This window comes from Perissodus microlepis, chromosome 16, assembly GCF_051167445.1.
Source record: "Perissodus microlepis isolate ML-2025 ecotype Zambia chromosome 16, ASM5116744v1, whole genome shotgun sequence".
In the NCBI taxonomy this organism is placed as follows: domain Eukaryota; kingdom Metazoa; phylum Chordata; class Actinopteri; order Cichliformes; family Cichlidae; genus Perissodus; species Perissodus microlepis.
Window position 1 is genome coordinate 18607325 of NC_140476.1, and position 16775 is coordinate 18624099.

General features: G+C 38.9%; 1 protein-coding gene and 1 long non-coding RNA gene across 3 annotated transcripts; one reads left to right on the plus strand and one right to left on the minus strand.

Moving 5' to 3' along the window:
- The first annotated feature begins 1279 nt into the window (after positions 1-1279).
- LOC146370734 (uncharacterized) lies at positions 1280-6099 on the plus strand. Its single transcript, XR_014797171.1, has 2 exons — positions 1280-1369; positions 1911-6099. It is a non-coding gene; the product is annotated as an uncharacterized LOC146370734 (long non-coding RNA).
- LOC146370735 (poliovirus receptor-like) lies at positions 1308-15635 on the minus strand. 2 transcript variants are annotated; one of them, XM_084908062.1, is made up of 8 exons: positions 15400-15635; positions 12960-13307; positions 12538-12840; positions 11263-11356; positions 3685-3839; positions 3014-3113; positions 1694-1763; positions 1308-1407 (listed from the first exon to the last, which is right to left on the minus strand). In XM_084908062.1, the coding sequence occupies exons 1-8, from the start codon at positions 15455-15457 to the stop codon at positions 1378-1380; spliced, it is 1158 nt and encodes a 385-aa protein (XP_084764188.1). In that variant the 5' UTR covers positions 15458-15635; the 3' UTR covers positions 1308-1377. The 2 variants fall into 2 exon arrangements, with proteins under 2 accessions (XP_084764188.1, XP_084764187.1); XM_084908061.1 differs by having other exon boundaries at positions 1328-1437.
- Positions 15636-16775: the final 1140 nt, after the last annotated feature.

Below are 16775 nucleotides of genomic sequence, written 5' to 3' on the forward strand. Positions count from 1 at the left end.
CTGCAGTTCAAGTTTCTAGAAGACTTTTGTTTGCACCGGAGCTTTCCCTGGGACAATGCTACGTTACTCCCCCATTGCACGCAGCACTTCTGAGATATTTTATTTGATAACACAATCAGTTGATCACTGCAGTCATTTTTCTGGTCAAACATTTTGTGAGTAAACCAAAGCTACAAAGAAGCTGTGTAGACTTGTGAAATGAATATAGTCAAAACACTGCTCAGGCGAATTAGGAGCGGCTGGAGACTTGATAGTAAAGAATTAAACAAGATTACCCAAAAATTACAATCTGAGGGCTCGTGACCGAAACCAGTTTCCATCCATATGACGTGTTAGAAAGCTTTGGTCGGTGTATCTCATTTATCCACGAGATTATTATCATGGATGACAGGTGTGATATATACACTAAAAATATGTGTACTGAGGAACAAGTCCTTATAATATTTATGCGATTACAATTAAAAATTTTTTTAAAAGGAGTAAAAACATCAACAATGTAACACTTCATAAAGATAATTACAAAACAAACAAACAAAAATGCAGGGTTGAAATTTCAGGAAATAAAAAAATGTAAATGTAAACACAGTAACTTAAAGCTGGTTAATTTAAAACAAAGCAAACAGCACACTTAAATGATTTAAGGCTTTAAAAAAGTTGCCACAAACATAAACGCCCACCCCCCTCCACTGAAAACAAAACAAGAAACAACAACAACAACAAAAGTCCAAACTATATGACACACAGGAGAAGCTTTGCTGGTTGCTGCATTTTAAAACCAAGCAGTCATTAACAACCAAAACTTTGCAAGATAGAATTCAGTTGAATGAACTGAAAAATATCCATCTGTCCACATCCATTTCTGGTCATTCATTTCACTTTTTATTTACTTCACTCTTACTCTTACACTCTCATCCATCCTGACTGAGTTGTCTGTAGTTTTGCTAGTATCCATGACTGGTAGCATGAGATGGTACCTGAAGTCTATTCAGGTTCCAGACATAGTTCAGCTGCTCCAGGACAGCATATTCATACATGCTGTTGCAAAAACATTTGCTCCACATCTCTCAGCACAGTGTATTACATGAATGCTGAACAATAATATGCAAGAGTATTGACCCAGCAGCAGAGTTAGGAGCATTGCCACAGCTCTACAAAATGATATCAGTCAACTACTCGCTAGACTACTACTACCCATGTTACTGATGAAACTGTCAAATCAGACTCAGTGAGGATGTCATGAGGTCCTAACATTCATAAATGGAGAAATGTCAATGGGGGAGGAATGTAAATGATACCAAGTACTTTAACCTGTTCCTTATCTGTTTATTCCTCAGTCTGCAATGACACGTTGGTGGAGCCCTCAGTACAGGTGCTGTATTATCCATTTCTGCTTTCCACAGCTGTCAGCTGAGATCCCCGAGAGAGACAATTCAGATCCTTTGTATAAAACGGCATTTTAGTTATGACTGAATATGCAAGATTTTACAAGGACTATTTAAACTTTACTCCTAGAATATTCAAAACACAATAATAATAATTTTACTGCTAAGGGGCTCAGATATTTTAAGAAGAAAATTTAATAAAATTAATTGTACATAATTAAACTCTATCTCCAGTAATTGGATACCTTAAATTATGCACACATATATTTAGGGTGATGTTTAAAATTGAGGGAAACAAAAAAGACTTTTACCTTTTCCCGGAGTATTTCTCTTTGGCTATTAGTCCCATTTTTAGAATCTTTTGAAACTAGATGATACCGCCTGTGAAAAAATACAAAAGACATAGCGTTCGCATTTTACGGTTAGGTTAGGAACTTTTAGGAGCAATAACAACTTTGTCTCTGTATCCCACCACATCTTAGTTTTTAATTCTATTTTCCTCCTTTTGTGATTCTTTTCTGTTTTCAGATATTTTGTCACAGCTGCCGGGCCGTGTAGTGTTGGAGGAAAAGGACCCAAAATGCAGGCAATGACTGATGATATGAGTGAGAGTTTATTTACAAGTGGCAGAGTGACAAAAGCAGGAAGTAAGAAGAGAGAAGCTACTGAACAAACTGGGAAAACTAAATAGCAAACCTGAGATCATACGAGACAGGGTGAGGGGCAGAGAGAAGCAGACTAAAGAAAAGAACACCATGAAGCACAGACGAGCCGACAACGAGCACAGACCGACACCCACAATATATACACACACACACACACAAGGAGACCAGGTAATGACACACAGGTGGGAAGCACAGAAGACAGTAATCATACTAAATACAAAATGCTGGGTATATGACCCAGCACTATGACATATTTATTGTTGATCTTTATGCATTTATTTTGTCCTCACTGTGAGGCACTGACTGAATTTGCTGTATTCAGGTGAATATACAACAAGTTTACAAGTATTGTCAAGTCCTTCGTTTTCTCTCCCCAATCAGTCGCGGCAGACGACTGCCCCACTCTGAGCTTGGTTCTGCTGGAGGTTTCTTCCTGTATGGAAACTCCCACTGGGTTTAAATCTGGGGCTCTCCACCATTTGACTCTTAGAACTGAAGAAGCTTCTCGGATGAGAAATGAAACATCTTCAATCAACTTAAAGAAGTCCAAACGCTTTTCTTTCCAAGCTCCTTAGACTCCATTCTGTTTATCTTGCACTGAGACTGATACATACATGTTGGAAGTTCACAGAAAAAGCTTCCAGGGTGCAAATGTAACACTTGGAATCCTCTCCAGACTTTTTACCTGTTTAATTTATAGTGCAGCCCACACTCTTCTGCAACAGTTTGCTGAATTATATTTGAGACCTTCAAAATATAATAAGACAACTGAGAATTGTATATAAAAGAACAAATATTGCTGTCCAACCTCAGAGTCTGCACTGCAACGACACTAGTTTTTGTTGTTGTTTTTTTTGTGTACAAATGTGTGGACCTATTTGTACATCATGCGACTATGGTTTCACATGAGAAGTACTCGATATTATGCTACATATTAAGTATCTGTGGAGTCATTGTTCTACATACTTTTTAAAATATCCAGATTTAGAAAAGCCCCATACTGCAGCTCCAATGACATTGAGGGAAACCAAAAGGCCAAATAAAGTCCAAGCATTAGAGCAAGTTCCTGCAGGGACACAAAAAGGAAGAATATGATGAGTTCCCAGTTTCCTGCAATTCAGTTTTATATTTTCACATTTAGATGGCCCAGGTGGTATTCAAACACCATGCAACACCTTCACTGAACACATTAATAACTTGTACTGACAAGATTTGTTACGCAAAAGTAAATCAAAGAAACTTGACACGCAAACACGAAACAAACTTGATATGGTGGTACATGGTCTACGCTTCAGTGGTGACTTGAATGATATTGTGTATTGAACTGGGTAGAAGATCAGTTGCCTATTCATTAACTTTTCTTTTGAATGCAGGTTGTAGTTTAAGCTAAATTAGATGTTTACAAAGGCATTCTAACATGTTTCTTGGGCATGGCTGGAAAATCATTGAAGCTCCATAAGGAGAGGTTTTACTCAAATTTTAGATGTTTAAGTATGCATTTATATAAACTTGTGGAGGGGTAGCACCAGAAAACATAATAACATCAAAATGGCACAACATCAGTTCAAATCCAAAAGTCAGAAACAAATCCAGAAAGATTTGAACAAACTGCATAGCTAAATTCAAGCTGACCTCACCTGATGCCACATGCACATAGAGCTGACTGTGTTTACTTCCATGTGGATTAGATGCTTCACATCGATAGAGGCCGTTTAGACCAGAGGTCGGACTCAGCAGTTGTAGCTTCGCACCCTCTACTTTGACAGCAGACTCCAGCAAAGGCTGGCCAGATCTGGAAAAACATGAACAAACTTTAATGTGAGATGTACAGAGAGGGCAGAAAACTGTGAGTTGTGTCAAGACTCACGTTAATTTCAATTATTAGCCATTTGTCTTTCATTGCTCACCCCAAGATACTGTATTCTTTCATTTTAGCCTAAATGCAAAAGTAAAGCTAACCTTACATGTTACATCATTTCCTTCTTGGGCAGAAAATTTTAGTTTTAGTAATGTTTTGTACTGTGTACCATCTTGTTCACCATTTTATAAGTTAAAAGAATTTGAATTAGTTGTTATTGACTTATGTAGTGCATTGATTGGACGATTCAATAGGTCACATCTAAACAAAAGCAGGTTTGGATACCAGAAAATAAAACTAATGTTTCTCCACAGGGTCCACATAGTGCTCAGTAATTCAATAACAGAAAGAACTAGTCTTAATCACTTAGTGTAGCTTTAGAGCAATAAACATAAAGCAACACTAACACAAACACGGCATTCACCAGGAATTCCTCACATCTAATGGATCATCAGCAGTAGGGATGGGTATCGAAAACCGGTTCTTGTTGAGAACCGGTTCCCACTGTTTCAATTCCTTGGAATTCCTTGTTTGCCATTTTTGCAAACGATTCCCTTATCGATTCCAGTCGCCCCGAATGACGTCACCACGTTGCGGAGCGTCATTTACCTGGCAGGAAACACGGCGGCTCAAACGCTCAAAAGTTTGGTTATACTTTACCAGAACGGATGACAACAGGGCGACTTGCAATACTTGCAAAGTAGATATTTCATTTAAGGGAGGAAACACTACGAATATGCAAAAGCATTTGCTCACAAAACACGTGATGACCTTAAATGAATGTCGTAATTTTAATTCCGCTCCGGACTCGTGAATCTCAACCCAGCAGCAGCGGTAACGTTTGTACGTCCTCTCCCGTTAATGCGGCAGGTAAATAATCAACTAACAGTGCATATTATGTTAGCGCGATCTGCCTTATTACAAAACCTGCCATTACTGTGCATTTAGGTGACCATGATGAGAGAGAGAGTCTGGCTGGCTCAGATGCTGCCAGTTCTCGCTGCAGTTTACCGGTAGCGTCTCCTTTTAGGCCAGGATAGACGAATGTCACCGAGCAGTGACTAAGTTTGTGGTAAAAGGCTGTCACCCATTTGCCACAGCAGATGCCCCGATTTTTGGTAAGTGAATGTGTTTAATTGTAGGCAGGGACATTACTGGATATTCTTGTGTAATTGCTACAGAATAATTTATCTTATACTTTGTTATTGCTACAGAAGAATATTTATTTTACATTTACAATTTTTTTTCCTGGGGACCCTGTGACACCCCATTGAAGAGCCGTAGGCTGGATCTCTTAAGATCTCACTGTTGGGTTTGTAAGGCCATGTTACTCCTAAATTTCTATCTTGTTCAAAGAGAAGATATAAAACAAAGTTCTAAGCTAATCGACCTTAGTGTTCTCCTTTTTTAAAAAGAATCGATAAGAGAATCGATAGAGAATCGAATCGTTAAACAGAATCGAAAATGGAATCGGAATCGTGAAAATCTTATCAATACCCATCCCTAATCAGCAGTAAACTATAGACAGAGAGCCCAAGAAAGACTACTGAGTGACACCAGTGCAGTTTAATGGATAGGAGTTTCCTCATAATGAAATAAAAAAGGAAAATAAAACAGCTTTAGTATGAGAAAAATATTCAAGTTATCTGTTATTCCTTTGTCTATTTATAAACATAACATTTGTTACTAGCAATCACTTCAAAATAATCTCAAGATGGAGTTTAGAGGGTGAAACTATTTTATTTTATATCATCCAAGTATGTCCTAACTGTCAATATGAACTGTGCACACATCCTGTAAATGACTGCCAAAGACTAGAAAATACGATGAATCATATCTTGCCCTTTGGCTTCACCTGCACAACAGTGGTGCCAAGGTAGGTGTACCCGGCAAAATTTATTTTAGTTGTTAGCTCTTTATACAGTAAAGTTACAATGGGACACAAATAATATCAGGCTGATCCTTCTTTTTTTTTTTTTGCCTGTCCCGTTCGGTTCTTTAGACGTCAGAATTATTGTCTGAACAAAGATCAACAAGGATGATATCAACTTTCAATATGAACTGTGCACACATCCTGTAAATGAGAACAAACAGGCAAGTCTGTATTTGTATCTACCTGAAAAGATGATTGCTTAATGAGTGCCAACTCTTTTTAAACCTGTAAAACAGTCCAATAAATAATTTGCTTTCTGGATGTGTTATCCATATTATTGGCCAACACAAGGCCTACTGGCTCTGATTTGAGAATTGGTTTCTATCTGCTGAGCTGAATCAGCCTACATACCTCCCCAGAGCTCCTGGACAGCCAAAACAACACAGCTGCAATACTTCCAGGTGCTTTCAAACAACTTTGAACTGGCCTTTCTGTTACACATAATTTTCTTATGCTGAAATGGACCTACTTGTGTATTTACTGGCAATATTTAGTTTTCAAGTGCAATTCTGCCACAAAGTTTTGTATCTTGCTTTTGATGGACAGTTTTTGGAGTTATCTTAGAGGGAAAAAATGGGATTCAGCTGCTCTGACGAGTTAATGATATCAACCAAAAATGTTGTCCCTCAAAACAAACAAGCAGACAGGAGTATTTCTTTCTGCAGGAGGTAGGTTGCAGAGTAGTTTTAATTTGGTATAATTTATATAATAATTATAATGCCCTGTAGTATTGGAGATAGCCACCCTTGGGAGGACTGCATTAATAAGCAAAGGGTTATCAGACCAGATGTTACACGCCATATAAAGCATACAACGCTTTGACTGTGAATATGGTTTCTGCAGAATAAGACAGCATAGCAGTGGCTTAACTTTTGTTAAGTTGCATACCACAGATTGATAAAGAGTTGATAAAGAGTTCCTACACTCAGGTTCATCATTGACCATTTTTAAACAATAACTAAAACCAGCATGATGCAGAGGTACAAAGGTTACAAAGATAAACAAACTCCCACATACTGCCTTGCTCACGTTTGGTATGTGTATAAAATGACAATAGTTAAGTCAATCCAACCTTAATGGGCATGTATATGGGCAATATCTCTGCATTCCCGCACACACATAAAAGGAATGCATCAGTCGTTCTAACATGAAAGCATTAAGCAGTATCACCAATGTTATATGAATCTAAAATGAAATCTTCAGATCTCAAATTCACAGACGTCAGGACTGCAACACATCAAATCATTATCAATCACGTTCCATTTATATTAAACCCAGAACAGAAACACCAAGTCTTTATGTAATAAAATATCAGGTTGTTGTGAAGAAATAAACAAGAGCCTCAAAACCAAACTGATTGTTTGAGAGTTACTGAATAAAACCATTGCAAAAGAATCAATATAACAGCCTTCATCCCAGCACGGATACAGAAAAGAGAGATGAAACTACTTTCTACTCGTGTGTCTCTGGTCAAGCAATGAGAAAATAGTATATGCAGTTGTAGTGTCATGGTTCGCCAGTCCTCGCTAGTCGACCTATCATATCTGGGGGGTTTTTAAGTTTTGTTGTCTGTTCCCGATCCCTCATTTTCTTCTGTATGCGTATGGCGGTGTTCATACCTTCGTGCAACACCGGGCCTGGAAAGTTTTCCCTCCCTGAAGCCAGCCATATCTGCCAGGTGATCACACTCACCTGGCACCTGATGCTAATCATCCTCATCATGGGCTTACAAATGAACTGAGTGGATGCGCTTCAATCAAGGCTGGATTGTTGAGTAACAGTCAATAAACTCCACCTTGCCAGGTGAAGTTGTCTTTGTCTGTTGTCAGTAAAAAAGTGAATTAACCCGTGTGTCTTGTTTTACTTAAAGGGAGAGTCAGAGCTCAGAAACCCAACATATAGGGAGTTGTTTCCACAGTCACATACCAACTTTCCTGATGACAAAGCCACAGAGAGTGCACCTCATGACCTCGAACATACTCACACAAGCCCTTTGAACAGGAAGGTCATGATCACACGCTGACGCCTTTCCCTTTAAAAGCTTTTGCGTTCTCATTAAGTTGTCACCATTAAGTGTATTTTATTTTCTTAATTTTCTTTCAGATTCAAAGTAGCAATTTCACCCTTGAGCTCTCTGTTTGAAATGTTTCTCTTTAGATTGAAACGTTTAGAATTTTGATCTAAACCTATGTTAGTATTTTTTAAACATGTTTTTATATATATTTTTATATATTAATTGTAATCTATCATCTTTATTGATACACTTTATTTTGCTTGGGTTTTTTTTGTGATGTCAGTGTTTTTTCAATTAATTGGAGAAGAAAAGTTTGAAACTTTACTTGCTAACTTTCAGAAATCTTAAATTGCATGAGAGGGGTTCTGCCAAGGTTACTTTTTTTAATTGCGCAGTAAAAAATGGTTAAAGCGAGATTAGTCCTAATTCGAAATAATTGAGCTACATTGAGCTAAAACGTTAAAGTCAAACATTATGTTAACAAGTTTATTTTGTGCATGTGGATCAATGCAATAAGACTTGGCAGTTTCAGTAAAATAAATAGTTTATAAAGGAAGATATCCTTTTATGGCAAATTTGAACTACAACATATCGTAATACCACGGAGAACATTGGCCTTCCCCTCCTAAGTGCTCACCACCCATGGAGGCACCATAGATATTGGGTGCAGTCTGTATTGGGCGGTGGCTGAGGATGCTGTCTTTGGATGCCGTTGGGCACTTAGTTGAAACACCTCTTCAATGGTGGGTGGAGGTTCAGGGCGGTGATCCTGTAAATGGTAATCCAGGAATTCGATATTTATGGTCTATCATTACGCTCCTATTGTTATTTGGTCCTTGTACAACTGTAGTAAGAGCTGGTCCATTTTGCTAGTACTAAGCCAAATCCGTTCCGAGTGAGTGTTGGACTTGGCCAAGACTGCTTACTTCACACTCTGCTTATGAGCTGAGTATGTGTTCCAAAGTAAGGCTGTCTATGTGCTCTAGTCTAGGCCAGCTGTCCACAACTCCCGGGTCACGGACTAGTACCGGTCCATCAGTCGTTTAGTACCAGGCCGCAGGAGTTGAGGCTCGGGTGTAAAATTTACGGTTTTGAGGGTTTTTGGCAGTTTTTGTTATTTTATTTTTATTGTTTTTATCATTAACTCTGTTTCCCTGGATCTTTTCCCGTGAGTTCTGAAAAATCTTCTTTTTTTGGTACCGGTACTGGTTTTATTTTTGTTGTATTTATCCGCGACACCTGAAAAGCCAGTCCATGAAAATAATGTCAGACATATACTGGTCCGTGGCGCAAAAAAGGGTGGGGACCGCTGGCCTAGGCCAGTGTTTCCCAACAGCTGTGCCGTGGCACATAGCTGTACCTTGAGAAATGATCAGGTGTGCTGTGGAAGATTATCTGGTGCCAACTAATTAGTACTCTAAGCCAGACCTTCCCAAAGTGTGGGGCCCACCCCCTAGGGGGGGCGCAGAGCCATTGCAGGGGGGGCGCGGTATGAAAAGGAAATAAACAAAACAAAAAAACAACGCTTGGACACTGCTAGCATGGGGCGCCTACAGAAACGCAAAGCAGGAGATGAAGCATAGCTGAATATGTTTCCAAACCAACTTCATTCTAAGCCAAAGACTAGAAAATATGGTGAAGCATATCTTCCCTTTAGTTTCACCTGCACAAGTGCCAAGGTAGGTCTCCCCTGCAAAATTGGTTTTCCCTTCGTCAGGAGCACCGCTGGGCTGTTCAAATCACGGACAAACAACATCCCACATTCTTGATTTTTAGTTCACAAACACTTGTTGTAATGACTAACTACTCCTGACATTTTGGAGATGTTAGCTCTTTATACAGTAAAGTTACAGTGGGATACAAATAATATCAGGCTGATCCTGCCACGATTTGTTCCCCCTGTCTAAATCACGGACAAACAGTATCCCACAGTTGTTTATGTTTTTAAACCCATTTTGCACAGAGAAGCATTTTTTTTGAAAAATGTATTGATAGCAATGTTGAATATTATTACACAGGAAAAAAACAACTACATGTAAAATAATTATACCATGACGCCTCTGCCTTTCTAAAAAGAGGGACAGTAACTGCGTGTTTATATGCAAGCGTGTAAAACCTGAAGACGAAACAGCTGCATTTTCAAAAATACCCGTGTAGGTGCGGACGTAGCGTAAAAGAGTTAGTAGTTTATTTTCTTACTACCTGCAGATTACTTGTATTTGCTTAATTGTTTACTAAATGTTTGAGGTGTGAAATAAACCGCCAATGAGCAAAATATGGGTGTGTGTGGTTGGAGGATGTGTTAGTGCGTGCGTGTGTGTGTGCGCACGGGAGGGGGGGGGGCAACATTTTCTGTAAAACAAAGGCGGGCCCAGCGAAAAAACTTTGGGAACCACTGCTCTAAGCGATCGGCGTGAGTAACGGACAGAACAATTACATTCTCTTCCACTAGAGGGCAGTACAACTACTTCGTCCAATTAAATGGATTTGCAACTGCCAGTTAAACAGAAGAAGATAAAGACGAAATTATATAATTGTCATACTGTGAGACATGCAGCGCATAATAGCAACAGATAAATATTTGAAAAGGAAAAAGTCAAAAGGTCAGTCTGACCTTGGTCCCCAGATGAAGGCCCTAACATGAGTAGTGGGCAAAAGAAAGCAAAAAAGGTATACTGGGAGCAAAATGAACCACTTCCACTATACCTGGTGCGCAGAGAAAAATGATCAGAATGCTTTTTGTGACATTTTTGTTTGGTGGTGTGCTGTGATTTTTCTAACGTGAAAAATGTTATGTGGCTCCAAATGGTTGGGAAACATTGGCCTATGCTGGATGCAGGGTGCAGTTTGCACTTTACCACTGCACTCTGCTACTTTAGTGCAATAAAACAAATAAATATCCATGTCTTCACTCTTCAAATGTTGTAGACTGCTCCAGCATTTTCCTCCACCCTGCATACCAATTAAAACCAGCTGATTGTAGCAAAGTGCTCATGAAGCAAAAGTTGATGTTTGTTTTTCCCTTTCTATCCACCATCATTCAGTTAACTCAAGAACGTTTGTAGCATAATTGTAATGCAAGTAACAACATATTAGTAACTAATTATATTACTGAATTTAGTATAGTGCTAATGGTATATTACTGTATAACTGATAATGTAATGTCATTACAGTAAAGCCTTACTTTGGAACATGTTTCACTGAATACTGCTACATGATGTAATACAGCCTTAAATACAATACCTCTGTCTCAGGGTTTATTTTTTGTGTCAAAGAACATAAATCAAACCCTGAGGGTGCAGTTTAAATTCTTTTTGAACCACATCTTGAACATAGTATAATTAAGATCAACTAAAAAAACCCCAGAGTACTGAAACGTTTTGGTTAAACCATTCTGCAAATTAGTTTACCTGCTCCAGTTATATTTAGCTTTTGGGTTGGCTTCTGCCACGCACTCAAATGTGTCCTCTGAAATCAGGCTGATGTTCACTTCTGTGGGAGAGACTGCAAAAAAAGAAAACAAGAACAGATTTAATCCTGAAATAAAGAAATAACATTTCACACGTGTTTAAATCCTATAATGTTATATAAAGTACAATTTGGTGAATTTTTGTTTACTTTCAATTTCATTCAGAGAAACATTTTTTTCTTGTTGCATTCTGACACCGCTACTGATTTACACTACTTTGTGGATGCACACAAAGTGGGCTGTGGATATGTGCACGGGTCATGCTCTTAGTTGTTGATAAGATTTATATCAATCAAAGCACTGACAAAAAGCATGCATACCGCTGTGCTGTTTCACAGGATTCTAAAAAAATATCAAGGATAGCCTCTGTTTTGAAAGTTGAAACCATGCTATTGTCCTTCTTTGGCAGTCCTACAATCCAAGTGGTCACTAGCTTGCCAACAGTCACTTTCAACTATGCACGCCAAGTTTTGCCTTTTAAGGGAATTTTCACGGACACATAACACCACAAATGTACCACATCACTAAGCAAAGCTACTGAATGAGCTTTCTCTTTCAAAATAGCCTCAGCTATTTTTGTCTTATGGTTTGACCCAACAAATCTCTTCCTCATTATCAAATTATCCTTGTGAGAGCAATTTGTTTTCATTTATATTTTGTCTGAAATGTCTATTTCTGCTTGACATTTTGACAATTGACCCTTTACTCAAAGGAAAGTCATGAGATCAAAGATGATGTGGCAAGTAAAAAAATCCTGAAGAAGAAGAACAACTTTAAATATTTTATGTTTTCTGTTGCAGAAAGCATGTAAGTGAGGGTTACTGTCTAACAAAAAATGATTTAGAGTTATAAATACCTATATTATAAGCACTGAACGATCAGACTTTGCTTTTCTTTTGTTTTTAAAGTATTTTATCATTAAATATGTGCATGGCTAGATAACAATGAGTAACCAGTATAGAGAAATTATCCAAGATGTTTTTGCAGACTTTCTACAGTTTAGTAATTAAACAGCTGAGTGTAATACTGGGTGGTGTGTGTCTGCGACGTGCCTTTTTAAAATAGAACAACATGACATTCAGGTAATAATTCTGACTTGTCTTGTATCATACACGACAGTTTTAAACAAAAATCTGATCAAATCATTAAAAATTTTTAAATCAACAGTGACACAAAAGAAGACAAATGATAAAGTACATGAGCAGCTGATACTCACAGTAGACCTGTATGGTGAAGGGCAGACTTATTTCTTTAGTCAGGAAGTCACCGCTGATGACACACTGGAACTGTTGACCATTAATCTCTCTCGTAGGAACGCCAAACAGAGAGCTGACTGTGGTAGTCGTACCGTTGTCATACTGGATGGAGTTTGTTGTCGTCCTCACTTTGTCTCCCAAAGCACCAGTGAGCCACCTCACCTTTGCAGGAGGCCTGGAGCCAGCAGCCGTGCAGGTAGAAAATAAAACCTCTTCTGTGCCCAAAGTCGGAAGATTGTCCTTGACGTTTGTGAAAGGAGGCACTAGGAGAGTTACAGCACACAATTACTTAACATGCGAGCAACATGGTGAAAGTAACTGTTTCAAACACAAGCGCAAAGAGAATTATTCTAAATAAAAGTTGTGTTTTTTTCTTCCATACCAGTCACTTTTAGAGGTATTTCAGTCTTCTGATTTCCAGTGGGAAACAAGGTGAAGATGCACGTGTAGCTGCCTTCATCCTTCAGGGCAACATTGGCTAACTGGAGAGTTGCATTTTTGTCATTAAAATTCCCGATATATTTAAATCGATCATCACGTCCATTGACAAATCGTGGTTCTTGACTTCGTCCAACAGTGATGAAATTGTCATTACTGGGTTTTTCTCTGGTCCTCCTCTGCCAGGTAATCTGTATCAAGTCTTCCGTGGAGTCAGTGAGTCTGAGTTTGCAAGGTAAGATAGCTGTATCGCCTTGAACCACTGTCACGCTTCCACCAATCACCTGCAGAGCTGTAAAGTAAATGAAGAAGTATTAATGATGGGAACTGAAAAAGTTGAAATAGAGTGCCCAATAAGTTTTACAGGATTAAACTCTAAAGTATAAGTTAACTTGTATCTGACCTCCTGTTTTGTTTTTGTTTTTTTTATGCAAGGCACAACACATTAATCATTATGTGTTGCAAGAACACTTGATGGTATTTATGACAAACTGGACTCAACCTCACACTGTATGGACAGACAATCAAAAATCATGTAGTGGAAAAAAAAATTGGTCAGCTGTATTATATTTTATGCTCCAGCTACTGACTGAACACCGTGGCTTTAATTTTGGTTTGCATCACACTTTTTCAAGATGTACTATTGCTCAGCTAGTAGTTAGTGAGCATTCACAGACAAACATGGAAAAATACAGACAATGGTGGCAATCTGCTCTCAACCAAAGTAAACACTTAGTTTTTGGTGCAGCACCTACTTTGTAACCAATTTCACCCAGCAAGAGACTGCAACCTCCAGGAACTACTGCCACCTAGTCTGGAAATACACATTTCTCATGTGCTCAGGGATATTCAAATCCAATGAGTATGCTGGAATAATCTATTCTGCTTAGGAAGTTACTAAATGAGTAGGATGATCTGTACCTGCAGGGCATCTGTATACATTTAAACAAAGAGCTGACATGTCTGTGTAAACGAGTGTGTGTGTCTATATATATATATATATATATATATATATATATATATATATATATATATATATATATATATATATATACACATATATATAAACCGTCAACAAACCGACCAGACATCTGAAGTCTACATTCTCGGCTAACAAATATTAATATGGTATTTGGTGACAGACAAACAGGGTTTTTCAAAGTTCAGTTGTTAGTTTTAACATGCCCAACTTACCAGGCCAAAGCTATGGTTTTGACTCGATCAGCGTTAACCCCGCCCCCTGAGTTTGATGGGTGAGGTTGACAGATAAAATAAATTCATGGTGAGACCTGAAGGAGTCAACAGTGCCAAAATGTATTAATTAAATATACCATTAAATAATTATTTAAATGTGGCAATAATTAATTAATGAAAAAAATATTTAATTCATTATTTCCCATTTTAATTATTTATTGCCACATTTTATTGATTATTTAATGGTGTATTTAATTAATTCATTGGCAGTCCTGGCGTTTCATATATCCAGATACCCCCAGAGTGCAAGAATCCAAGGAAGACAAACAGAGAGGCAACTGCCACCCTCCTGGAAAGAGCTGAGGAGAGCCCCAGGGGTCACCCAGCAGCCACGTAGCAGGAGCCAGGGGCGGTTGCAGTGATGTGCCCATGAGCTCCACCGACAGCCAGCTGTGCCAGAGTGGACAGAGCCCCAGGCCCAGAGGCCGAGGGCACCCCACCCCCCAAAGGGGCCCGACCGAGCCCAGGTCCTGACAAGGAAGCCGGTGCATACCTGAGCGCCCAGCCCGGACACCAAGAACCACCAACGCACCGATGTTTAAGGGCGTCAGCCACTGGCAGGGAGAGTGGTGAGGGGAGACAGGCCTCATAGCTTGGAGGGCCTGAGATGTCCCTAGAGAGGTGGCGTCTAATACCCAGCCTGTGGGCACACACAGATACAAACATCCATTCCCATCGCCATGCACACATACTCAGCACTCACCCAACGTCGAGATGGACATAAATAGACACTGTACACACAATCACACTCCTCAAACATACTCTAAACCCCAGGTCCAGGTACCCTTTCCCCTAGAGGGGGAAACTGCACCTAGACCAAGGAGGTGTTAACTTTTCCCTGGAGTGGAGACAAGGAGATCGCCCCCGAGTCCCGATCCCTCCGCCCGCTCATATGTAGTGTTGATGCGTGTGTGTTCTAAGGTGCACACGTCTGTTCTTTTTACGTTACGTTACGTAAATCTGAATACACGCGCACAGATCTGTTTCGCACACGCTGAGATTGACACATGAATCTGTTTCTACAAATACCCCATCTTTCTTAGCGTTTGCCCTTTGATCTATGACTGTAGTTATATGAGCTGTGTTGTAGTGCAAGCATGCATGAATAAAGACAAAATCTTTCTACATACCGTCAGCACCGCTGCTCAGCAGGAGCACAGCCAGCAGCACCAGGCAAGGTGCCAACATTTCAATTTTTCCTGAAATAACTGCGCCCGAAAACACAAACAAGTCCACCCATTTGCTCTTCTTTTTCCTGCGAGCAGCTACCCATGCAGAACAGGGTTGAGTTCAGTTAACAAGTTAGAAACACGTTTCTAAAGTGATGACGTTTCAAATCCGTTAAAAACTGTGAGGGCGTGTGAGAAAAAACAACGTCCCTCCTTAACTTATCGGAAGGTGGAGTCAGAGAGGAGCAGGTTGTAAAAAACAAGAAAGCTACTTAGTCTACGAAAGCAAGTAAAAGAAAAGTAAGTGGGTTGCAATTACATGGTCCTTTGCCCTTTATTTCGTTTGGATCACAAAATTAAGAAATTTGCTTTCAAATGTTTTTGGGTTTTTTTTTTGCATCCCAGAAGTTTATCCTTCATGATCATTCCTCTTTGATTGTACTTTTTGATCACTTTATTTTCCGGTACAGTTTTGTTAAACACAAGTTTTATGATACCTGTTAGTGGCATCAACATAAATATTCAATTAAGAGTCAGCGAGGAAGATTTTCAACCACCTTAAAGCTGGTGACGAACAAAAAACAGGCTACGTCTGTTACAAAATGCTCATACACACCACTAAGTATGTCTTAAATTAACATTGTTAACAAGTGTTTAATTTAAACAAGAATACAAGAAACATAAACTGATTGTTCTTCTTCTTTTTGATTACACCTGTCCAGATGAAAAGTGTTTAAGTTCACTTGAAAAAGCCACGAGAAGCATCCAAATACATTTTTAGAAAGCGCCTCACTTTCAGAGTCTTAAAGTAACTGAGCAATTTTAAAAATTGTGTTTAATATTTGGGTGAAAATCATTTTCAGTCAGTTACTGGCTAAAATTTAGAATCACTTCTAGACTCAAGTCAGAAATCACCAAACACTGTAGGCTATATCAATAATTTACACACTTGGGTGGTGTGTCATACTTTCCATTGTCATTGTGGATGTTATCTAAGTTTCGACTTATTTAGAACTGTTAGTCATTTGAACTTTGGCCCGCTCCTCCACCTCCACCCTCCACGTTGCTTTAACAGTATGCCTTTGTTTGGGATCCCTGAACCTTTTAGTTTTAATTACTTTGGATCACAGATCTAACAACTTTGTTTTTATGAAAAAAAGGGCCAGCTGTATTTTTTTTCCCATCACAGGATTTTGGCTTGTGAATTATTCCTCTTAGGTTGCACATTTTTACTCGCTACATATTATTGTACAGACTTTCTATCATTTTATTTATTTTTGTTTTAAAAAGTTAGGGGGGGAGGGGGGGTACTAATGTATTCAAATTACAGTACAACA